The sequence below is a fragment of the Cynoglossus semilaevis genome, chromosome 9, assembly GCF_000523025.1.
Source record: "Cynoglossus semilaevis isolate Cse_v1.0 chromosome 9, Cse_v1.0, whole genome shotgun sequence".
Lineage (NCBI taxonomy): Eukaryota > Metazoa > Chordata > Actinopteri > Pleuronectiformes > Cynoglossidae > Cynoglossus > Cynoglossus semilaevis.
Window position 1 is genome coordinate 6,580,909 of NC_024315.1, and position 22,770 is coordinate 6,603,678.

General features: G+C 41.0%; 5 protein-coding genes across 5 annotated transcripts in view; 2 read left to right on the plus strand and 3 right to left on the minus strand.

Annotated features, from left to right (window-relative positions):
- Positions 1 to 6,409, minus strand: part of dchs2 (dachsous cadherin-related 2) — a 22,699-nt gene extending 16,290 nt beyond the window's left edge. Inside the window, exons 1-5 of the mRNA XM_025058571.1 lie at positions 4,050 to 6,409; positions 2,656 to 2,847; positions 2,322 to 2,553; positions 1,868 to 2,104; positions 65 to 1,093 (exon numbers count right to left, since the gene is read on the minus strand). Coding sequence (XP_024914339.1) covers positions 65 to 1,093; positions 1,868 to 2,104; positions 2,322 to 2,553; positions 2,656 to 2,847; positions 4,050 to 5,783 — 3,424 coding nt within the window. The 5' untranslated portion in view covers positions 5,784 to 6,409. The remainder of the gene's footprint in view (positions 1 to 64; positions 1,094 to 1,867; positions 2,105 to 2,321; positions 2,554 to 2,655; positions 2,848 to 4,049) is intronic.
- Positions 6,410 to 6,480: 71 nt separating this feature from the next.
- Positions 6,481 to 8,578, plus strand: LOC103383610 (uncharacterized). Its single transcript, XM_025058466.1, has 6 exons — positions 6,481 to 7,065; positions 7,204 to 7,404; positions 7,492 to 7,599; positions 7,754 to 7,854; positions 8,091 to 8,231; positions 8,370 to 8,578. Exons 1-6 carry the CDS (start codon positions 6,929 to 6,931, stop codon positions 8,576 to 8,578), a joined length of 897 nt encoding a protein of 298 aa, XP_024914234.1. The 5' UTR covers positions 6,481 to 6,928.
- On the minus strand, positions 8,264 to 13,424 carry plrg1 (pleiotropic regulator 1). Its single transcript, XM_008316808.3, has 16 exons — positions 13,125 to 13,424; positions 12,371 to 12,411; positions 12,077 to 12,183; positions 11,737 to 11,864; positions 11,453 to 11,503; positions 11,261 to 11,354; positions 11,056 to 11,131; positions 10,870 to 10,968; positions 10,701 to 10,793; positions 10,372 to 10,521; positions 10,132 to 10,233; positions 9,867 to 9,969; positions 9,639 to 9,747; positions 9,183 to 9,322; positions 8,899 to 9,092; positions 8,264 to 8,810 (listed from the first exon to the last, which is right to left on the minus strand). The coding sequence occupies exons 2-16, from the start codon at positions 12,377 to 12,379 to the stop codon at positions 8,751 to 8,753; spliced, it is 1,515 nt and encodes a 504-aa protein (XP_008315030.1). The 5' UTR covers positions 12,380 to 12,411; positions 13,125 to 13,424; the 3' UTR covers positions 8,264 to 8,750.
- Positions 13,425 to 13,553: 129 nt separating this feature from the next.
- fgg (fibrinogen gamma chain) lies at positions 13,554 to 17,470 on the minus strand. Its single transcript, XM_008316814.3, has 9 exons — positions 17,319 to 17,470; positions 17,191 to 17,238; positions 16,935 to 17,121; positions 16,725 to 16,809; positions 15,566 to 15,696; positions 15,152 to 15,285; positions 14,547 to 14,731; positions 14,048 to 14,325; positions 13,554 to 13,962 (listed from the first exon to the last, which is right to left on the minus strand). Exons 1-9 carry the CDS (start codon positions 17,379 to 17,381, stop codon positions 13,784 to 13,786), a joined length of 1,290 nt encoding a protein of 429 aa, XP_008315036.1. The 5' UTR covers positions 17,382 to 17,470; the 3' UTR covers positions 13,554 to 13,783.
- A 1,154-nt stretch (positions 17,471 to 18,624) lies between these two features.
- LOC103383612 (mitochondrial Rho GTPase 1-A-like) overlaps positions 18,625 to 22,770 on the plus strand; it is a 7,802-nt gene continuing 3,656 nt past the window's right edge. The window contains 12 exon segments of the mRNA XM_008316815.3: positions 18,625 to 19,125; positions 19,467 to 19,525; positions 19,718 to 19,799; positions 19,891 to 19,934; positions 20,024 to 20,077; positions 20,210 to 20,262; positions 20,567 to 20,675; positions 21,191 to 21,292; positions 21,822 to 21,920; positions 22,025 to 22,133; positions 22,224 to 22,344; positions 22,643 to 22,727. Coding sequence (XP_008315037.1) covers positions 19,089 to 19,125; positions 19,467 to 19,525; positions 19,718 to 19,799; positions 19,891 to 19,934; positions 20,024 to 20,077; positions 20,210 to 20,262; positions 20,567 to 20,675; positions 21,191 to 21,292; positions 21,822 to 21,920; positions 22,025 to 22,133; positions 22,224 to 22,344; positions 22,643 to 22,727 — 954 coding nt within the window. The 5' untranslated portion in view covers positions 18,625 to 19,088.

Sequence of the window (22,770 nt, forward strand, 5' to 3'; positions counted from 1 at the left end):
CAGAATTCAGTTAAAGATGCAGGGCAGCAGTGTAGTGTTTGTTTGTTTGTTTGTTTTTTTATACCTGTTTTTGCATTAATACGGAAGAACTTCCCGTCTGAGAGCAGGATGTAGGAGAGCTGGGCATTTTTCCCAGAGTCCTTATCCAGAGCCTGGACCGTTCCCACCAGACCCTGAGGTGATGACCCCTCTGATACAGTGAAGTAGAAGACGTCGCTGCTGAAGACAGGAGCGTTATCATTGATGTCCAGCACCAGCACATTCACCGTGGCCGTCACCGTCCTGTTTGCCAGTGAGGCCTCGTTCGCTGTGGCCGACACTTGAAACCGATATGTGGCTTCTGTCTCGTAGTCCAGGCTGTGGGAAAGATACAACCAACCGGTTTTAGGGTGGACCTGAAATGGAGGAGAAGGGAATCCAGGTTCTGCCTCCAACGAGTAGGTGAGGCCCCTGTTTGGGGAGAGACTTCCTCGGGTCCAGTGGGCCCTCACCTGGATGACCCTCGAGTCTTTACGGTAACCCTCTCCTATCTCAACCTGGTAAACTAACGTCTCAAAGGCCAGGCTGTCCTCAGCGGTCGTGCCGTCCACATTTACAGTGAGGGTCAGTGTTGAACTCAAGGGCGGCGCTCCTTCATCTTTAGCCACAATCTCTAGGACGTACCTCTGCTGATGATACATCTGTAAACTGTGGTTCAGTTTCACTGTCCCCTGGTGAGAGTCAACAGCAAACAAACCATTTTTGCCGTCTTTCAGGTGATACTGCACCTGACCGTTGGCACCACCGTCACAGTCGTGAGCGTGTGCGATGAAAAGAACAGTTCCCGGGAGGGTTTTTTGGGACACTGTGATGGCGTCAGTGCTTTTAGGGAAGAGTGGAGCGTTGTCATTGACATCAGCGATGGTGATGTTGACTTGAGTGGTGCTGTACACTGGAGATGTGTCCGTGTAGGACTGGACGAACAGCAGGACGGACGACAGGGACTCGTGGTCCAGAGGTTTGACGTTGGTGATCAGGCCGGACTCAGGTCGAATGGCAAACAAACCCATGGGATCACCAGAGGAGATTCTGTAGGACACGGATTCACCTGAGTCTATGAAGAACAAACAGACCATAATAATAGTCGATTAGTCTGGAGTCTTTACTTTTTGTGGAAGTATCTGGACAGTAAAGTACTTTAAAAGTACAAGAACAAAACATGCCTGTTTTTTAGAACCTCATTAAAGCATTAAAGTCAACAAGCAGTAAACAACAGTCGTAGTCCACGTCATTAAAGTCAACAAGCAGTAAACAACAAGTTGGGAATTTGACAGTTCACAGTTAGCTGCTGACAAAGTTAAAATAACGGTGTCTACCAGGATTTATTGATCGTATAAGCTGTTCTGGAATTCCTAATGGATGTAAAAAAAAAAAAAAAAAGTATGTTTACTGGATGACCTTTGACCAGGACGGTGTGTATACCAGTGTACTGTCGGCCACATTTTTCATTACTTGTCATCAGCCTGTGTAAAAGATTACATCTGCCTTGACCCACTGCTCACTGAGACAGTGATAGTTCATGTGTTGTTGTCACAGTCACCTGTCAGGATGGTTACTGCCAACGTACTGCACCTGCAGTTACCACTAACATTTTTAGTGGAAACCTTTGGTTCATAAACTATCATAAAAACATATATTACTCATATTCCTTCTGCGTCAGCTGACATGTCTGAGAGCAGTCAGGTGATGCAGTGGTACATGTGACTTGAGAGATTGCCTCAGTCACTTGAGGACATTAGAAACTTATACAATGTGCTTTTTGAATCTGTGAGAATGCGTGAAGCCATTGATGGTGACTAACTTTATGATGTTCTGATCCCACACTCACCCACTGGGTCTTTGGCGGCCACTGTCCCCACAGAGGTTCCTGCTGCTGCGTCTTCAGAAACACTGAAGTTGTAGCGTGATTTTTGGAACACAACTGGAGCTTGAGCACTAGGAAGGATGGTTATAGTGACCTCTGCAGGTTTGGCTGATGTAAGGCCTCCACCATCCTGTGCTGTTATCAGGAGCTTCAGGCTGGCTGCACCCAGGTGGGTCAGGGCTGAGGTCAGGAAGAGGGTTCCTGTGATAAAGTTGGCATCATCAGAAGGGTATATGGAATATGACACAGGCTCTTACCATCACCGGAAAGAAATTCAAGTATGTGAGGAGTATATTGAGCTGAGATTCCTATTATGACTTTTACAGCATTCCTAATTTGATTTTAGTTGTACTAGCTACTATTTTCTGCTATTTATTTAACTCACTTGTACTGCACATTTTCTCGTGAACGTGCTCACCTGTTTGTTTATCCAGGGTAAATAAAATAGACACATCACCAGGGAGGAGGTTGTAAGTGACTTGTCCAAACCTGTCACAGTCAGGGTCAGTAGCAATGACATTGAGGATTTCTGTCCCTGGCTTTGTGTAGCTGCTAATACTCATAGAGTACTCATCAGGATTAAACAGTGGAGCGTTGTCATTCAAGTCCTCTATCTGGATATGAACATAGGTTTGAGCACTCAGGCCTCCCTGACCACAGAAGAATGAAAGATGGAAGGAAGATTGAATTTTCAACTAATTGAAAAAAAAACAGATGATGATCAGAGAAAATCACAGATTAATGTTCCTCACTGGATCCTCAGCTTTGATGAGAATATCGTGGAAGGTCTGCCCTCCATCTCGATCAATGTCCTGAGAGACACACAGCTCCCCAGTCTTTGGGTTGATGTGAAAGAGAGGATGTTGGTCGTTCTTGTCAAAACCATCAGACAGAGAGTAAAGAACTGTGCCGAAGTCAGGACCGTCGGCATCTGTGGCAACAACCTGAAATGAAAATAAATGGGCAAATTACAGTAGCAGATTTTGAAGTGGCAGCAAATAAACATTCTAAAGCCAAAAGAAAAAAAATATTATTTGTAACATTTTTACACTTCAGAGTTACAAAAACACAACAGAAAATGAGTTTAAAAAACAGCTGTCCCTGTAGGATACACTCTACCAGTTTTCCAAAACTTTTTATGTGTCACACATTTGTAGATTAAAACAAATGTTCAATTCCCATAGTGCTCTGATGCTGCCTTCTCTGTCATATTTCTGTTTTAAGTGCACTAACATTTAGTTAATACATCAGTGATATCTTTCAGCCCAATCAGTGTTTAGGTTCAACCTTTGCTGTCACTGAAAGTCAACATTGTAAAAGGGTAAACGTTGAACGGGTGACAGTGAGAACCAGGAGACGGGCAGATGTGACGGCTGAAGTCACACCTCCGCTGGTTTACATGTGTGACTGTGTCATTGAAAAGACACGCACATTAAAGGCAGAGTGCTCACTTTCCTGCCATAAAGATGATATCGCCTCTGATTTTATGGCGTTGTAGTGACACGGGTCAAGGTCCGATTACACAAACAACACACCTAACGTTTACTTTCAATGTCTTAACTGAGATCCGGCAGTGAGTTGTCACAGCTGGAGACTAAACACATAACGGTGACTGTCCGTGTGTGGAGTCGTGATCGTAGATTAGAAGCTGAGCTTGTTAATTCTGTTTGTAATTTTAAAAAAAGACAAGGTCTCCTTTGTGGATGATTTCAGCTTGGTGTGGTACCAGGCATCACATCTGAGAGACAGAGAGACACAGAGATGATGAGAGGAGAGAGAGAGAGAGAGGCAGCTGTTGTCACAGAGACAGAAAGCTACTTTTGTGTTACGAGCTGAGGAAAGAAATGGTTAATAAAGGAGACAAATACGCAAGTGCTACTTTTGGACATAGAAGTATATTATAATTTCTTTCTTCTGGTAATATAACATGATCCATTCATCAGAGCTAATTTAAAGCACTTGTTTAAAGAGGTTTGTTTTGTCTTTTATTGGCGACATCTCTGGTCAGGTGACATGAACTGTGTGCAGTAATGATAGATTGGCCAAATTCCAAATAAACAAACAAAAAGTTTGGTTCATTTTATGATACGGTTTGTAGTGTGTTTTGCCATTTTAAATCCACAAAATGAAACATTCTCCAACGTACTTGTAGAAAGCAGCTTCCGACATCACTGTGCTCTGGGATGGACACATTGTACAGCTGCTGCTCAAACACTGGCTCGTTGTCATTGACGTCCTCCACCAGCACAGTTACCGTGGCCGTGGACGACAAAGATGGATCTCCTCTGTCCATCGCTACCACAAGAAACCACAGCTCCTCCTGTGTCTCCCTGTCCAGACTCACAGTCGTTGTAATGAGGCCCGACTGCTGGTCGATGCTGAGGAGACTGTCCTGCTGGGACTGGAGGATGGAATATCTGACCTCCGAGTTGACTCCTTCATCCGCATCTCTGGCCTGCAGCTGGATTACAGAACTCCCTGGTGGAGTGTCCTCCGAGATGCTGACGGTGTACACGTCCTTCTCAAACACAGGATGGCAGTCATTGCTGTCAGTCACCTTCAGCAGAAGGACCATCTCACTGCTGAGGGAGGGGCTTCCAAAATCTGAGGCCTGTATCTTTAGCTCGTACAGATCCTTGTCTTCCCTGTCTAATTCAGAATTCACACATAGAGCATAAAGAAAATCATCAGTCTGCATCAGGATAAACTTCCCATCACCTCCTGTGAGTGTGACTGTGACCCTGTCCTCCTCAAGGTCAGGGTCCGACACTGAAATCCTGGCAACAAAGTCCCCAACTGCTGTGGCCTCCGACACTACTGCATCTCCTGTGTCGCTGAGAAACAGAACGCTAATGGAGGGGCTGTTGTCGTTAATGTTGACCACCCTCACACCCACGAGCGCACTGCTGTACTCAGGCTGAGCCCCGTTGTCTGTGGCGGTTATGATCAGCTCGTGGAACGCGCGAGTCTCAAAATCCAACGGTTTGTTGAGATAAATCCCTCCTGTGGTTTGGTTGATGGAGAAGACCTCGTTAGGGTCGCTCTGCCGTCTGTTGATCTCGTACGTTATCCTGCCATTTTCGCCCAGGTCCAGATCTGTGGCATGGACCTCACAGATGGTGGACATGACTGGAGCGTCCTCAAGCACCAAGGCGTGGTACTCAGTCTGGTTGAACACCGGTGGATTGTCGTTCTCATCCAGGACATGGACATTCACCTGAAGAGTTCCAGTCCTGGCTGGAATACCTCCATCGAAAGCCTCAATGGTCAGAGAGTAGAAGCTCTGGGTTTCTCTGTCCAGTTGGCTGTGGAGGACGAGTTCCAGAAACATCTGATCATTTTTGGATCCATTGTGATAATTCAAATCAAATAACTTTCCAGGATCACTCTCTCTGATTCTGTAGCCCTGGGTACCAAAATCACCCTCATCCTTATCTGTAGCTCCTTCAAGTGGAAACCTAGTCCCCGGAAGGCTGAACTCTGATATCTCCAGATCAACCCTCTCTGAGGGAAACACAGGTGAGTTGTCGTTCACATCCTTCACCTCTATTTTCACTTTTATCACCTCACCTGTGAGGGAGGCTGCAACAAATTCGTACTTCTCCCTCCTCTCTCTGTCCAGGACCACAGCAGTGGAAATGACCCCCGTGTCCACATCTATTTCCAAATCCTTGAACACACGAGAATCTCTGCTCTCTGAGACGAAGAACCCAGACGTTGGTCTACTTAGACCGGCTCCCAGAGTTCCAATGATGGTGTTAGCAGGTAAACCCTCCGTCACAGCCAGCGTCAAGTTAAACACCTGCCCGAGTGCCTGTGCGCAAAGCAGCAACAGGATGAGCGTCACCAGGAACGACTTTGAGGCATTTTTGAAACCCATTCCTCCTCTCCGACAGACTTAGTCTTCCGTAAGTCGGAGTCAGATTCCAGCTACATGTTTCTGTCGGATTCACAAAGATCACTCATGTTTTAAAGGACAACAACAGACCAGATAAACGCTTCTTCTAGGCAGCCGCTTGTCGTCGGCTAATCCTTCACAAATGATAAATCCCAATGATTCTGGAGCCTTAATAATCCGAAGATAAACCAGCAATAATTATTGAATAAGTTACAAGTCGGGGACCGAGTGACACCAGAGATTCAGTCTTATCCATCTGTGGCCCATGACGTTACTACGACGTCCACGCGCTGACAGGTGGAACTGTTCATTCACTATCATAAAAGTGCAGGAACCACTAAGAAACTCCCGACACTGCACCTGACTTTTGCTTAGCAGTTAATTAATTACCACGGACCAGAATGTTAATTTTTTTTAAACTATGGATTTAGTTAAAATTGTTTTAGTAATTAAGAGAAAGAGAGACAGAGAGAGTAGCACAGAGTAGGAGTGAGAAATATTTAAGAAAATACCAAAAACGTGGCAGTGGCTCCCCCTACTGTCTTCAGTTTGAGTGATAAATAAATACTATCAACAAAACATCAAAACAAATACAGTCGTTGTATTTTATTTATCTTGTTTTATTTTTAAAAAAAGTATTACTCACACTGATAACAACGATTTAAATGTTATATTTTAACATTTTATGGGATTTATATTTTATTTGTTTACTAATTGAGGTCAGAGGATCTCACCCTGGTGCTTAACAGTAAAGAATTTGTCATAAGTTTAAGGTAAATAATAGTATAGAAAATATTATATGCAAACACATTCAATTTAAGGATACTTTTTTCATCGGTGCTTCTTTATTGGAGCTCTGGTTCCACAGTAACGTGTGCTTCAAGTAGTAGAACACGTTGGACAGAATGAATGCTAGCATGCTAATGTGTTAATGACGTAGTTATTATTGTCAAGGCGTTATTAACCACCTCACCTCCCACCAGAGTCGGTGTGTAACCAAGCAACACATGTAACCTGAGACAAAACAAGCAGCAGCTCTACTTTGCTTTTCTCCTTCACCTGAGTTGATGTGAGACTGAAAACATTTTCCCTGCACGTTTATACGTTATTATTTTCACTTAAAAAAAATGCCATCTCATATCATGCTGTCCTATCAGTGGAAGGACCAGACTCTTGTGCAGAAGATCTACAGTCGCCTCAGAGATGACGGGCTGCCTGTGTGGATGGACATAAATGGAGGTGTGATGGGGAATATCAACGATGCGTAAGGACCATAGTAAAGTGGATTTGACCTTGACTTTATAGGTTTTTTTTCAACAACTAGAGTTAAAATAATACCACACCTTGTAAACATTAGTAGACGGTGCTGTAGAGACAGCTGAGAGTCTGTGCTTGTTTTCAGGATTGCTGCAGGTGTGGAGGAGGCCGTAGTGATTTGTCCCTTCTTGACCCCAGAGTACCAGGCGTCCCGCAGTTGTAAGAAGGAGCTCAGCTACGCCGACACCAGGGAGGTCATCATTGTTCCAGTAATGCTGGCTAAGAGTTGGGAGGCCAGTGAGTGGTTGGGCCTGATCACTGCTGGTCTGCTGTGGGTGGACTTCAGGTGAGGAGCTGTGTCCATGTGGAGACGCTGACCAATAAAGAAGATAGGTAGAAGGAGTGATGATGGGATTGTTTGTGTCAAATACAGAAATGCAGACAAGAACGAGGAAAACTTTGAGATGTGCGTCAGATCTCTGGAGGAGGAGATCATGTTCAGCGCTGGTCACCTCCTGGATTTAGAAGAGCCCAAGTTAAGGTACACACTCACTGGGAGTTACATTATACTAACAGCACCATTACCACTGTTTACACATTTACCTTATTGATTAGCATGACCCTTATTCGTGGTTTTTTCTTAGTTTTTTTTTTTGCCTTTTAAATTGCTCTATGTACTAATCTGGTTTTCTCAGTAAAGTGGACATGGAACCAGAACCTCCAAAGCACTACCTGAAAAAGAAACCCGGTCGAAGATTTCGCCACGCCATGTCACAGCTTTACATCCACGAACCAGGTACAGTATAAAGCACTATTAGAGAACTATTACAGAATTATATTTTTATATCTAAAAAAACTACAAAACTGTCAAAGTCTGACACTAGATTTGAATGTTTTAAATTAGAGCCTTTTACCGCATCAAGTTCATTAAATGCCTTACCAGTGATCTATGAATTGCAAAAGTTTTATTTTCAGTGATTTGTATAAATGTTTTGACCATCTCCTCGCGGCCTGTTTGTATCCTTTCTACAGATGAGCAGGTTACACATCAAACCTCCCTGAACAGAACCAGAGTGGAGCTCACTGAGACAGCTGGAGATCTGTGTTACTGGGAGGAGGTCAAAGGCCATGGCTGCAAATTCTACAAGAATGTGGTGACTAAAGGATACCTGGGTAAGACAGGAAATCAACCTTCACTGAACAAATGTACTTCTCTTCCTTGATTTTATTCAAAGGGGGAAAGCAGGTGAATACAATTATGTTTTTTTTCTCATCACTCGTCTCAGTAAAAAATAATACGTTTCGTTGCAGGGTATGACACAGGCAGGAACCAGGTTCACTCCGAGGCCATTCCCTCCGTCTCTGAGGAGTGGCTGCTCCTGGTGGATCAGATGGACGAAAGCGCCAGGCGAACCGTCATGATGAAGAATAAAAACTCAGGGAGATTCCTGGCAGTTCATAATGGCCGCTTTGTTGGACTGGAGTCTTACAACGAAGACTGCAAATGGTTTTTGGAATAAAGTAGAAAATTCTAATTGCCTTGTAATAGAATGTGGTTGTCTTCCATCATAGTCACAATAGGTTAAAGCTAAATCTGGTAGCTGGCAAAGCAACATGGCTGTATCTACAGAAGGTTTTGTAAAAAAAAAAAAGAAAAATAGAAGAATAAACCAAAACAAAACAAACATAACATCAGAATCGTTTTCTCTTAAGGATTTCAGGTTTCCAGTTGACTGGATGGCTCTCTTCCGTCTGTGAGAATAAAAAGAAACATAGATAAGAATATGCCAGGACTAAATGGAACTCTCTGGACGGGTTCAAATCTGATGAGAAAACTCACAGCAGTGTCGTCCTCTTTGTACACTTTTATGGTCTTGTCGGCCTCTGCGGTGATCAATCTGCTCTCTGATTTGTCAAACAAGCAGGCAAAGATGCCTGACTCGCTGTCCAGAGATCCGGGCTGCACAGCGGCATGAATCCTCTGGAAGTTGTAGCCCGTCCTCCAGTCCCACATGTGGATGGTTCCATTGTCGGCTAAAGAAGAGATCACACATTTGTGTCAAATGAGTGCAAAAAGGTAAACATTTTATTCCGCAGATTATAAGAAAAAAACGTTTTAAGTACCTCCAGATACCAGAACTCCATCAGAGTTGACAGCCAGAGTGTTGATGATGGCGTTATGGCCTGACAAGTTCTGGATGAAGTTGCCATCTGGAAATTTCCACTGCTTTATGTTGTCGGCTGAACCAGAGGCAAACGTGTATCTGACGGAAAAGGAAGAAAAGTTAGTGATGTTTCTTTGGTGCTTGACATTTACTGTATTTATAATCAAGAATCTTTCTAATCTAAATTCATTGTCTATTACTCTGCTGTTTCCACAACTTAGTGTAGATTAATATTTTTCAACACTTATTTGATAAAATATTTACATCTAAATGTAGCTGTGAAACATAAAAAACAACAAAATGTTGCTTAATATGTCCAGACTTGGTCATCTTCCCCACTCACGACACGGATTAAAAACAGACCCTGTGACTTTAAAAGATCATAGTCATGTGACTGTTGCTTGTGTTAACTCACTGCCTGGGATGCAGCACCACAGATCGGACAGACTTCTTGTGGTTGGTCAGAGTAGCTCTGGTCTTTCCGGCAATCAAATCCCACAGCCTGATTGTTGAATCGTGGCTGCCTGCAAACAATTCATTCATGAATTTAGACAAAGCAAATACAGAAGATAACATCAAAAAAAGATTACACTGAAACCTAAAGTTGAGTTCCTCAATTTGGTGTTCTAAAACTTGTCCCTACCAGTGATGATCTGTGGCTCAGATTCCTGACATTTTACTGTAGCCACTGTGTTGGTGTGGCCAGTCAGTGTGTGCACATTGGCCTTGGTCCTGATGTCCCACACCTGTGTGCACAGAAGTCCTTTTGGTCAGACTAATTCAACCTGGTGCAGTGGAGCACGGCTCTTTACAAATATGTCAGAGTGTATAGCAGAGCACAAGTTTGCAGGTAAAGACTAGTGAACTGTTTGTACTCCACCCCATTGCAGTAGAGCTGTAGAGCTTACCCTTGCTGAGGCGTCCCTGCTGCACGTCACCAACACATCAATTGTGGGATGTAAATCTAAGTCGTACACAGCGCTCAGGTGTCCGTGGTAGTGCCTGATGACCTAAAAGAGTCAAATCGCTTCTTTAAGATCTTGAATGCCAAAAAAAACACAGGGTGAACAATTCTAACGCAAGAACGGTCTCATGATGATCAGGTGATCATCTCGCCTACAGTGTCCTGCTGTCCGTCACATACGAACCTTGTTGTACTCCAGATCCCAGCACTTGACCTGCTTGTCTTCACCACAGGAGAACAGATATGGGCTGCGGTTGCTGACGGCTACACCACGTACTGTGCTGATGTGTCCGGTCAGAGACAGTTTAAGTTTTCCACTAGCTAGGTCCCAGATCTGTCGATGACAAATTGGAAAATCAATCATCGTTTTCAGGGACTTCCTCTTCAATTGCATTACTACTTGGTCGTAATGTATCCTGTAATTGGATGCCTTAAACTCAAGCTGCGGATCTATATTTGTGACAGTGAAGATCTGTTGGTTCTGGACCAGACATCTTCTTCATCTTTACTTACCTTTATGGTTCTGTCAGCAGAACCAGTAACAAACCACTGGTTTCCTGGTTCTACAGCGATGGACCTGACCCAACCAAGGTGACCACTGATAACCTGTTAGAAAAAAAAATCTTATTTTACATTGAAATAGCTACTCAATGCAGTTTGATTATAAGGTGGAGAAAATTACCCGAAACAGTTTCCAGGGTGGATGCCACTGAGGTTTGGGCATTGTTGGTGCTTTCCTCATCAAAGCAGAATTTCGGGTTGCTCCTCCTTCCAACAGTGACTAAAGAAGGTTGGCAGTTTTTACAGCAAGTATAAACAAAACAATATCAGTCAACAGAATATTGAGATTCACAACAAACAAATGTACCATGGCAGTGGAGTGTGCTGCTCCAGCGTGTCGACGAATGTCTGCAACACTGGCTGCTGTGCGATTTGCATCAATCCTGAAATTCAGCACAAAAACCAAAATCAAGAACTGAAAATATTATTATTATTAATACTTATTAAGATTTAAACAGTTTGTAATGGTTTGTTATTAATACTTAAGATTTAAACAGTTTGTAATGGTTTACCTGACTTGTGAAGGCGGCAAAGCTAATGCCATTGAGTGGATTCCTGCTTCACTGGGATTCCTATGCACTGTTGTGTCAGCAGTTAAAGCAACGCCTGTTGAATGAGAGGCTGGTTATTTAAAAGCAAGTGCAGGTGAGTTTGGTATGGTTTGAAAAGATTCTGCATTATGTATAAAAACAGCTAAGACTCACCAGGTGCAGATGGATAGGCGTGTGTTCCAGTAATCAGGTATTCTGGGTTATCTGCAAGACAGATAAGGTTAAAACATTTGTTGTTTAACACGTTATCTGAGTAAATCTACCAAAATAGCAACACCAGCTACAACAAATGGAGATTGTTCTCTCTCATAAAATTCAAGTTTGTGCAAAACTACCTGCCATCTAGTAAACATTCCCTCTTAATGTGTTGTCATATGATGACAACTGGTTAATGTGATCACAACGAAGATTGTTTGCTGACTTTATGTTCTCCTCACCTGGCTGCGGGTAGCTCTGGGAGATGTGGATGCTGCCTGGAACTCTGTCTTTGCATTCCTTTAAAACAGGCATGTGTAAAACTGCCTCGTAGTCTGACTTCAGCTTTACACCCAATTTCACCTTGTGGCTAGAAACACGGGAGACAGACAGTGAATAACGTACCATGCTGCTGCCAATATGCCAACCACAGACTCTTCGAATGCTTTTCAAAAAATAAAATAAAAATCATTATTACCACGATGGTTTGGAGATAGTTGCGACACAGGTTCGAAAGCGAATGTAAAAGTAAAACATTTTGAATGTTTTTCAAAAGCGGGCAATATGTGGTTGCTAATTTACCTTTCATCGTCAATTGCGATTTGTTTGGCTTGATCAGACACAAACATATCATGAGTTCTCTTAAGAGATCTGAAGACCAGCGTGTGGACCGAATGTTTCTGTACATCCTGTAGAAGAAAAATAAAAACGAAACAAAAAGACCATAACACATTACGTAGATCATCGTTTTTTAAATACAAACTGACAACAAGGGAACATCATGTTAAGGCTACAGTGATTAGCCGTAGCTCCGGACGTATGTTTTATGTTAAGCTATTGGCAGAAAGCTGTATAAGATGTGAAGCACAGACTTACCTCAGTCATTATTCTTCAAATCTGCCTGTTCGAAAACACAACTAAAAGAAAAAAAAATGTTAGTATCGCCCACGTTTACTCGATTTTGTCGCCCAACTTTAAAACATGAGTTCCACCGCCACAAAGACCCTGAAAATAGCCCGGAAGTAAACAACAGAGCAGAGCCAGCTGTAGGTTCTGTAAAGCCACCTACCGGCAGGGAGGACACATTACATTGGTGTTTTTCGAAAAGCTGAAAATGTTGGAACCATTCCCAAAGTTTGCCTTTCTCCTTTTGTGTAACAAACCAGGTTGATGTGCCAAAGTGCACATAGAGTTTCACAATCCTTTGGCGCTAACGTTGTTTTAAGAGGAACATGTGTGGGTGTCATGGTGTGGTAAAACGACCCTGGGGCCTGGTCATTTTTGGAAAAGGTTTTTAGTGGGGAGAATTATTATGAAATGGCAAACAAATAATGACCAGTTTTCTACTAGCTGAAGCCAGATGTTATAATTTAATCCACCAATGATTATTATTTTTTATCCATTCTTTTTTCTTCAAAATAGATAAGGCTACATGGTATCAGAACCATGTAGCAATGATTAACATAAAAAACAAACAAAAAAAACGGTGTCAGATCGTACAGAATAAAAATGACATAGAACAACATGTATTCTCAAAATTTGACCTGGGGTAAACCAGGTTCAGAGATATGTAGATCTGTGGTCAACACTAACCAATGTTGGTACAATTAATTAGTTTAATCATCCTCACCTGTGTCCTGTGGTTCTCTTAATCAGTCTGACTCGTCTCACCTGGTGACCTGGGTATATATACCTTTATCCCAAACTCTTTGTCATTGTGCATCTTTGTGTTGATTGTGGTTTCTCAAGGTCTGTGTGTCAGTTCTGCTTCTGACTGGCTGGCATTTTCTTGAGTTTAGACTCAGCCCTGGATGTTAATGGTTTTCCAGTTTGGACTTTGTTCATAAACTTTCTGCACCTGATCTCTAACCTTGAGTGCAGCCTTTGACTTCTGCCTGCACCTTTTCACGTATCACTTCTTATAACAGTGTATATTTTAGTATTATGCAACATTAAAAAGTGCTCTGCTCTCACTTTCAGCTGCGTTTCAGTTTTCAGGAAATTTAGGTTACAAGAACCCATGGTGATTTCAAGTGAAGTAATAACAAAACACATATGGTAAGGAACAGATTTTACATTTATTTGATGAAACAACACTGAAGGTGAAAAGAAAAATCGTCAGTGTGCAGCTGTAGATCACAACAGCCCACAGAAATGACCTGGAGAAACACTGAACGATTCCTTGAGGGTCGACGTTTTAAAGGTTTCAGACATTTTGTTTTGTTAATGCGTAAAGCATTAAGTATTGACCACAAACGCTTACATGCAGCACGTGGTACGAGTTCACGTTTAAAGTCCTCCAAACTGTTTCACACCGGTCTGCTGCCCACCACCTGCTGTGATTCGACTCAGAGGAATGATCTTCATGGTGGTTTCCTTCAGAGAGTACCAGCGGTCGTGCCATGTGACCCAGATGATGCCGTTGTCATAGCCGTGCTCGCCTGCATCCTTTTTAGTGTACCTACCACCTGGAGGAGAAAAGGCCAGCCACTTTAAATCAAACTTTTTTAAGATTAAACAGGGTTTTTTTTCTTTTTGGCCACGTGATCTTACCCGGGTAGTATTTTCCATTTAAATGTGCAGCATGGCATCTGTTCATCCACCAGCCGGAGCCATCCTGCTGAGCGCAATTGCCATCAAATTTGTCGTTGTCACTGTCAAAGGTACTGAACTGTATGCCGTTGTGTGAGGTGAAAAATTTGTCACTGGGGTCATCTCCAAAGTCGAAGCCAGCAAAAGCATCGCCGGCGTCACCGCCAAAAAGGTAGGCGTAAGTCAGACGGTACTTGTCATCCTCGTTTCCCAGTCTAAACATGTTATAGTCTGCGTACCTGGGTACAAAAGAGAGTGTACAAAACTTATATTTTTCACTCAGTAATTATTTGGATTAAGTTCTTGGGCTTTAATGTTTGTGTGCACCATGTCTGGGGTCATGTTTCCTCTGTGCGGCTGAGTTTGTGCTCAACTCTTACATAAACTGTTAAGTATCTCCTTGTGTGTGCGTGTGTGTGTGTGTGTGTGTGTGTGTGTGTGTGTGTGTGTGCGCGCGCACTTCTTGTTGCCGTCCCAGTCCATCAGCTCTATCCTCAGCACAGTTGGGATGGTGCTAACGTCCGTCAGCTGATGGATCTTCTCGTTGCCCAACCAGAACTCGGTGGTGTCGTCTGGGGACAGATAACCAAAGCCGTTCTTGTACTGGATCCAGTTCTTGTTAAAGTCCACGCTGCCATCCCGTCTCTGTGGAATAAAGAACGCGATTGATCCACAATATTTTAGGTACAATATTAAGGTCATAGATCAATTTGTCTCTTGCACTTAGCTGCAAAAATGTAGGTGTGAAATTAACAAACTACCCTAGAAAATGGGATAAAAATAATAAATGTTATTTGGACTTTTTGAACATGGATATCCATAAGTGAATGTATTGTAGTAAAGCCTATAATTTTTCCATGTAGTTCAATGCACTAGTGGCCGAACATTGTTGGATTTTTATCATCACTATTAAAAAGAAATGCAGAAAAATCGACAGTTCATAAAACCAACAAGGGGTTTTATTTTGAAAAGTCCTATAAAAGTGTATGTGTTTGGGTTTTTAATGATCAGCACCTAAACATCATGTATGAAAAAGGTCACTTGTTGGTTGTGAGTGTGTCATACCCTCTGTATTACTGTGAATCCTCGTCCAAAGCTATCAATCTCACAATAGACCAGGAACTGCTCAGTGGCTTTGGCTGGTTTCACATAGTAGAGCCCACTAGTGGTTCCACCTTTGTTTGCAATGTCCTGACAATCTGATAAAAAAACAAAGAAAAGCAAAGCATCGTTTCCATTAAATCTTCTGATGTTACCGTAGATAACTACCATCACATTTACTGTGGAGTTCTGAGAGCCTGCAAGTTTGAACTGAGGTCAGAACAGATGTGTTTACCCTGCACGGTATTGATCACAGCGTCTAATCAAACAGTGAACGAGGACAAATGTTCAGATGACAGACGATTGCGAAACTGATTGTGAAATGGCAACGTCCTGAGGGTCACTGTTATTTGTTTATATTTTAGGTTTTTTTCTTACCTGTTCCTGTGATGGGCTGGATTTCAACAGTGTCTTTACAGGGTTCATTGCATTTCTGCTGCAGCTGAAGGGACAGCTGCTTCAGGTCTGCCATCCGCCTCTCGTTAGACGAAATAATATTCCCGAGTTCACTGAGAAGATGAACGTAGATTTTATAGTTTTATTTACTTTTCCAATATGACATGGTGGAAAATGTTTTATTGTAATATGTGATAATAACACATGGAAATACAAAATCTGTTGCTAGACAAAAGTTAAGAAGACATCAAACATTTGCATCGAAACATTTTATATTAAAAACAAATATTTACTCCCTGTGTCAGAATACTTTTCATTGTTTTGGAATGTCTTAGCATATTACTGAAGAACAGTAGCATAAATACATTTTACTTATTATAGTAGCAATAGAACTGTTTGCCTCATTATCTTATATTATTATAAATTATAAATGATCTTTTTCAGCTGATTTATATTTTTTACTTGAATTTATTAAATTGATAATAAATCATTGCCTGTTTGCACAGGCAATAAAGTTGACTTGGTTTGAAAATATTAGCAAAGACAATACAATCTAATTATTTGGATGTTTTTTTATTTTATTTATATAAGTCTGTAAGTTTGTTTGGGATCTAGAAGAGGTGTTTATTCAGACCAAACAGTGTGGGGGCTGGTTGGTGAGCATCGACCTGAGTGGGTTGTTGTCACAAGTATTGCATCAAGTTTGCTGTGTAATTTGGTTGAGCCCTGAGCTACGATCATCTTCACATGTTAACATGTGCTTAACAAGCCAGCGTTTTCCAATCCAAAGATAGAAGTTGTTATTTCATATACTTTAGAGCTGCATAAAGTAATTTTAAATTAAATACTAAGACAATTCAAACAACACAGGTTCTTATGTTAGTGTTTGACTCTAAACGTGCAAAATATGAAATTTCTAAAAAAAAAAAGTCTAACCGACAGAAAATGTCACCATCCTTCTGCAGTACCTCTATGAACCCCCAGAGGTCGCAGACCCAAAGACCTGTACTTAAAAATGTGTGCCTTTGCTAATGGTGTACATTATAATCATTTATAATGTGGAAGTTAGTGTGGTAAAGTTTTAAATACATATCCTAACGCAACATCTGTGTCATAGAATACTGTTTCGTGTGAAACTTACAACATCTGCTCCTCCTGTGCAATGATCGTCTTCTCGAAGCGAACAACATCATCCAGCATACTTGCTGACTTTTTAAAATACAAGTCTAGAAAAAAAAAAAGATTATTGACTTTTCAGGACTGTAATTAGAATAATACTTAAGTCACAGTTCTTTTCCTAACAAGCATTCAAACAGTGGACAGAGTGGGGTGGATCAGTTCAACATGACACCTGGTGAGGCGCTCTTTTGGGCTGATGTTGTTGAATCCTTCATGTAGACAATTGTTTCATCTGCCCCCTCAGTCAAATTGGCAATGGTCTCCAGCTCATTTCCAAAATGATTCAGGTCCCCGGTCACTTCGTCCATATATTTGAACAGATAGTCGGCCACTCCACACGTGGTAGGACAGTATTTGCCCTGTGTGCAGACAGTATAGCTTCTTCCATGATGAACATTCACACGCTAAAACAACAATAATTTACTTACAAATCCATCGTTTCGCTGGCATGTACCAATGCTGTCTCCTCTGAGTTGCTGTACAAACAAAAGACATTTTACATGTCTGAGGTGGCGGAGAGTGCAGTGGCGGGGATATAGTCGATATAGAGACTTACTGCATTTGACAGGGTGAACAGTAAGAGGAGTCCTCCTGCCGTAGAAACAAGTGATGGCACCATGTTTGCTGCAGCCACCAGGTGTGCTGTCTTCTCGGGGAATGAGCAGCGTACTGAGTGTGTGAGATATTTATCTGCCCATGGTCGACAGTGCAGGGTTTGATAAGGCGGTCATATGTAAACATATCCCTGTCCCCGTGCAGAGACAAAACCATGACTCAGATGTCCAACTGCGCACACACATGCTGGATATTAGTAAATCAGCTGAGTAATCAGCTAACTGGAACATTCAACAAGAAGAATTTACTTAATATACTGTTTTGCTAACACGTCAACATCAGACAAACAATAATCTATCGAGTTTTACCCATTTCATGTATGTGTGACAGATTATTACAGAAGTCAAACCAGACAAAATTCATTTGAACAACAAATGTCAAAAAGTACCAAATACTTTAAGTATATCCTCGACAAAATGGTCTCACAACATGACACAGACAACTTGATTGCATACCAATGACGACGACAACAAAATAGAGTACTAAGAAAAGCTGACGGATAATGAATAGAGTGAAACTGATGTTTCTTCACTAATGAAATTAACATCATTTTTTGGGGGGAGGGGGTAAATGTAAACTATCAATGAACGAGGATGTGAAACAAGCGTTTTGTTATTTTGATTTAAAATAAACAGTCATTTGTTTCTTCACAACAAGCGTTTTATTATTTTGATTTAAAATAAACAGTCATTTATTGTAGCTACTGTCAAAATATGTTCTGTCAGAGTTAATGATTTTTATTTAAACGTTGTTTTAGGAGTTTATATAAACAAAATCCGTTACATTGGTTGATTGTTGTGTCATTACCATTGCATTACATGCAATCAAGTAATAAAATGTATGTTATACTCAATAATTTCTTCATCTTTATTGTTCTTACTAAAAATACGGTTACTAATATTCCCTTTTTTCCCCTTTTTTTAGATTTAGATTAGAATAGAACAGAAAACCAACCCAATTAGACGCAGACTAAGTTGAACAGCCTTTAACTGCTAGTCTTTGTGGCACATTTATGCTACATAGTAACTAAACTACAAAGTCTAACTTTTATTCGTTGTGCCGCCAGAGGGCGCATGTGTAGTATATGGTTTAGGCTGGACCAAATAACAGATATCTCACTCCTTGCTATTTTTAGTTCCGAGTACGACACCATACTTACACAAACCTGGATAAGAATAGAAAATATATATTGATAACAATTATTATTAAAACCTGAACATACATTTTAAATTTAATTGTTTTAATATATTTTGTCTCTCTAATCAATGCACAACATGGCGGCTGAAGCACGGGGCAGTGATTTGGCGTGTCCCGTCCAGCTTAAAACATCTTTGTTCACATAACGATCTTTGTTCGCCGTCAGTTCGGGCGCGTGAGGGGCGTGTCAAAGACGGAGGCAGACTCTCAAGCTGACGTTGACTGTCACGGCGATGTCAAGTTTGTGTGACGGCGACATAGCAGTGGAACTCTGTGACTAACAAAGTGTAGCAGAGAACCACAGAACACGGATTCACCAGAGAAACCCAAAGGTCTGGGGCCTGTGTTGTTGGCATCGTCTGCGTCTGCTCTGAACCAGCTAGTCATGTCAACGTAGCTTCCTGCAGATGCTGCGGGCCAAGGAGAACTGGCCGACAATCCTCCAACCTCCAGACCCGATTCTAAATGGTTTTCACCAACCAGTTAGCTGAGTTGTTTCTTGACACGAGAGAAGATGCGCAAGGACGTGAGGATTTTATTAGTGGGGGAGCGTAAGTGAAGCTGCTAAGCATTTATCACAGTGATGCACCGACGTTACACACGTGAATCACAGTCACGTGTCTCATGATATTTAAAAAAAATAAAGATGATAATGGTGATGCGTCGACATACTCCATTAATGTCGTTGTATTTCTGACGAAAATAATAAAAAAAAGAGTTTGTTTTACTACAAAATGTATAAACTAAGTTTATACAACGACATTACGTATGACGTTCGTCAAATAGTCCTTCTAAAATACTTAATATTTTAGTAGAGAACAATATCATTGCAGTAATCAGATTAATATTATCATTGATATTAATAATTCGTGATGTTGTACCTTCATCACAGCCAAGGTGGGAAAGACTTCTCTCATCATGTCTCTGGTCAGCGAAGAGTTTCCAGAAGTGGTAAGAATTTTAAAATGAATAACATAAATGTTCAGCCTGTATAAGACTAAAATATTAAAGTTGATAATAATATAATATAATCATTAAATGTAATAAAATTTAAATGTATATTATCGTTATTATTAATAATAGTAATATCAATAATAATGAAATGTAATACAATTTAAATTTGAATTATTATCATTAATATAGGTTCCCTACAGAGCTGAGGAAATCACCATACCTGCAGACGTTACACCAGAGAGAGTTCCCACTCACATCGTGGATTATTCAGGTATTTGGCAACATCACTGTTTCATTTGTGTCATCTCTTTTCGTTGGTTACTTTGGTCCGTCATTAAAGCTCAGCTATCTTTCATGGACAGAGGCAGAGCAGACAGATGAGCAGCTGTTTCAGGAGATTTCTAAGGTCAGTTGTTGCACAAAGCATGTCTACAATAAAGAGACATTGTATGAATTTAGTTCAAGTCACTGAGTCTGTGCCGTTCTGACTCGTAGGCCAACGTGATTTGTATCGTTTATTCTGTCAACAACAAGAAGTCCATAGAAAAGGTGAGATTCCTGTACTTCCAGCATTACGATCATTTGCTTAAAGGGTTGCGTAAAAGAATGAATGTTTACATAAGAAAATATGTCAGTGATAATATTGAAGTTGTTTCAAACCGTCTGTGTTTTTGGGGTCAGGTGACCAGCCACTGGATTCCCCTCATTATTGACAATACGGACAAAGACAGCAGGTGAGTGCCTGAAAGAATTTTTCTTAATGTGTGCTTGTATATGCTTGGATTTCCATGTGCCAGAAAACATTTTCTTCAGTTTTACTTCTAGTGCTTAAAAAAATAACAGGAATTCACAATTCACAATCTTTGACAGTTTGACTGGTTAGCTTGTAGCAGTTTATCAGACATATATATGTATATATTTATTTTTTAAATGTATTTTTTTAATTTATTATTATTATTATTTCTTACATTGAACAAATATGTTTTTCCAGAGTATTATTATTATTATTTTTTACATTGAACAAATATGTTTTTCCAGAGTCCCTTTGATCCTGGTGGGGAATAAGTCAGACCTGGTGGAGCACAGCAGCATGGAGACTATATTACCCATAATGAATCAGTACTGTGAGATAGAGACATGTGTTGAGGTGAGAGCATTTTGATGACACTCAGTTTGATTCAATGTCTTCCCCTAAAATAATCACTAAATCATATTGTTTACATGACTTTAGTGGAACATGTGTGCAAAAAAAGAAGACGTGTGTGAAATATTCAGTACTCATTATGTGGGAACTCTATGACTGCCTGGAAGCCTGGAAGCTCCACCCTGTCTGCTCTTCAACACTAAAGAACATCTTCTAACGTGGATTCAGTCGTGCTGCTTAATTAGAGGAGACGTTAAGCTCAGACCGACCTGCTGTGTTTGTTTTTCATCTGACCCTGACTTCTCTCTCTCACAACCACAACAGCAGGTCCTCCTTGGTAGAGATGTATTAAATGGAAATAAAATGTAAACTTTTGGTTATTTGACAGTATCTGTCAGTAACTGTTCGTTCAGTCGACAATCCTGCCATGCCACACATTTTTTCATGAAGCACAACTGTAACACTTTTATCCCCATTTGACCCAACTCTTTCTTTCCGTCTTTTCCTGCTGTCTGTAGTGTTCAGCCAAAAACCTAAAGAACATCTCGGAGCTGTTCTACTACGCCCAAAAGGCTGTTCTTCACCCGACTGGCCCCCTCTACTGCCCGGAGAAAAAAGATGTGAGTCCAAAAATAAACACTGCATAGTCAGCAACACTCTCCTGTGTGGTAGAGTGATTTTGAATTCACCTTTGATAGAAATATATTGTGTTGTCAGTGGCTCCAGCACAGCAGGAGGAGCGCCACCTACTGTAAAGTATGTTTTGTGTTCAGTTCGGGTAATTCTGTAGTTCGTTTATTCAATAGTAGTTATTTTGGTAATTTAAAAAAAATCACTTCTGTCATGGGGAGTTTCACCTGTTACACCACTGACCAACAGCAGCTGCTCATCGTTGTTCTTTTTATGTTATTTTCTATTCCACTGTTATTGAATAATGTTTGGTTTGAGTGCCACCTACAGGCCACATTCATAAGACTTGAATTTAGTCAGTGATTCCCAAAAGAACAGAAGTATCTTCCTAACAGAGCTGCCCTCTGGTGGCTGTCTCCTGCTCTGCATTCATTTAGGCTTTAAAAACCAGATCGCTCTGTCAATTTTCTCTACATGGCACATCTGGTAAAAACTTTCACTTTTCACTTTTATTTCCAGATTAAGCCGCTGTGTGTCAAAGCTCTGACTCGAATCTTCAAGGTGTCAGACTTGGACAATGATGGGATATTAAATGACAATGAGCTCAACCTCTTCCAGGTAACATGGTTGTGAAGTCAGAAGTCAGAAAACAAGCTCACGATTTTGTTGCTGTAAATCATCAGTATTTGATATTTAACATTTATCTCCGTCATCACCATCAGCGGATATGCTTCAACACTCCACTGGAGCCTCAGGCGCTAGAGGATGTAAAAAATGTAGTGAAGAAGAATTTAGGTGACGGAGTTAGTGATAATGGACTAACTCTGAAAGGTAGGATCAACTTCATAGACATTTTGTTCACTGCAATGAACTCAGTCGTGTTTAGATTTTTTTCCCTTCCTTTTCGTTTCTTCAATGAAGGATTTCTTTTCCTTCACACGCTGTTTATTCAGCGAGGCCGTCATGAAACGACCTGGACAGTGTTGAGGACGTTTGGGTATGATGATGACCTGGAGCTCAATCAGGACTTCCTCTTCCCAACGTGAGTCCTGATCCTTTTGCACTCGTTTCTCAAACATTATCTCAACTAAATGGTCTGTTTAATACTTGTGAAACAAATGCAGATGTGAGACCCTTTACCCTTTAATTGCACTGTTCAATAATGTTGATTCTGGTTGAGCTAGCTTATCTGGTAGCTAGCTAGCTTATGTTGACCATTTCATAATGTTGATTCTGGTTGAGTCATTTTTTTATTTTAAAGTAGCTAGCTAGCTTATGTTGACCATTTTATTAATAGTTTTCTCCCAATATTTCAAAATTTCGATATTGTCCATCTCTAGATTAAAGATCCCTCCAGGGTGCACCACAGAGCTGAACCACAATGCCTACCTCTTCCTTCAGAGCGTCTTTGACAAACATGATAAGGTGAATTTAGCTTGCAATAATAATAATAAATATTTTTATTTTT

Coding starts and splice junctions, on each gene's coding strand:
- fgg (XM_008316814.3), bottom strand. CDS start 17,381: ATGGTGCCATCACTTGTTTCTACGGCAGGAGGACTCCTCTTACTGTTC. Junction 14,732..15,151: donor GATTCACAGTAATACAGAGG/GTATGACACACT, acceptor TTTATTCCACAG/AGACGGGATGGCAGCGTGGA. Junction 13,963..14,047: donor AAATGGAAAATACTACCCGG/GTAAGATCACGT, acceptor TTTCTCCTCCAG/GTGGTAGGTACACTAAAAAG.
- plrg1 (XM_008316808.3), bottom strand. Junction 10,794..10,869: donor CACCCTGGAAACTGTTTCGG/GTAATTTTCTCC, acceptor TTTTTCTAACAG/GTTATCAGTGGTCACCTTGG. Junction 10,234..10,371: donor GGGATCTGGAGTACAACAAG/GTTCGTATGTGA, acceptor TGACTCTTTTAG/GTCATCAGGCACTACCACGG.
- LOC103383610 (XM_025058466.1), top strand. CDS start 6,929: ATGCCATCTCATATCATGCTGTCCTATCAGTGGAAGGACCAGACTCTT. Junction 7,855..8,090: donor GCTTTACATCCACGAACCAG/GTACAGTATAAA, acceptor TCCTTTCTACAG/ATGAGCAGGTTACACATCAA. Junction 8,232..8,369: donor GGTGACTAAAGGATACCTGG/GTAAGACAGGAA, acceptor GTTTCGTTGCAG/GGTATGACACAGGCAGGAAC.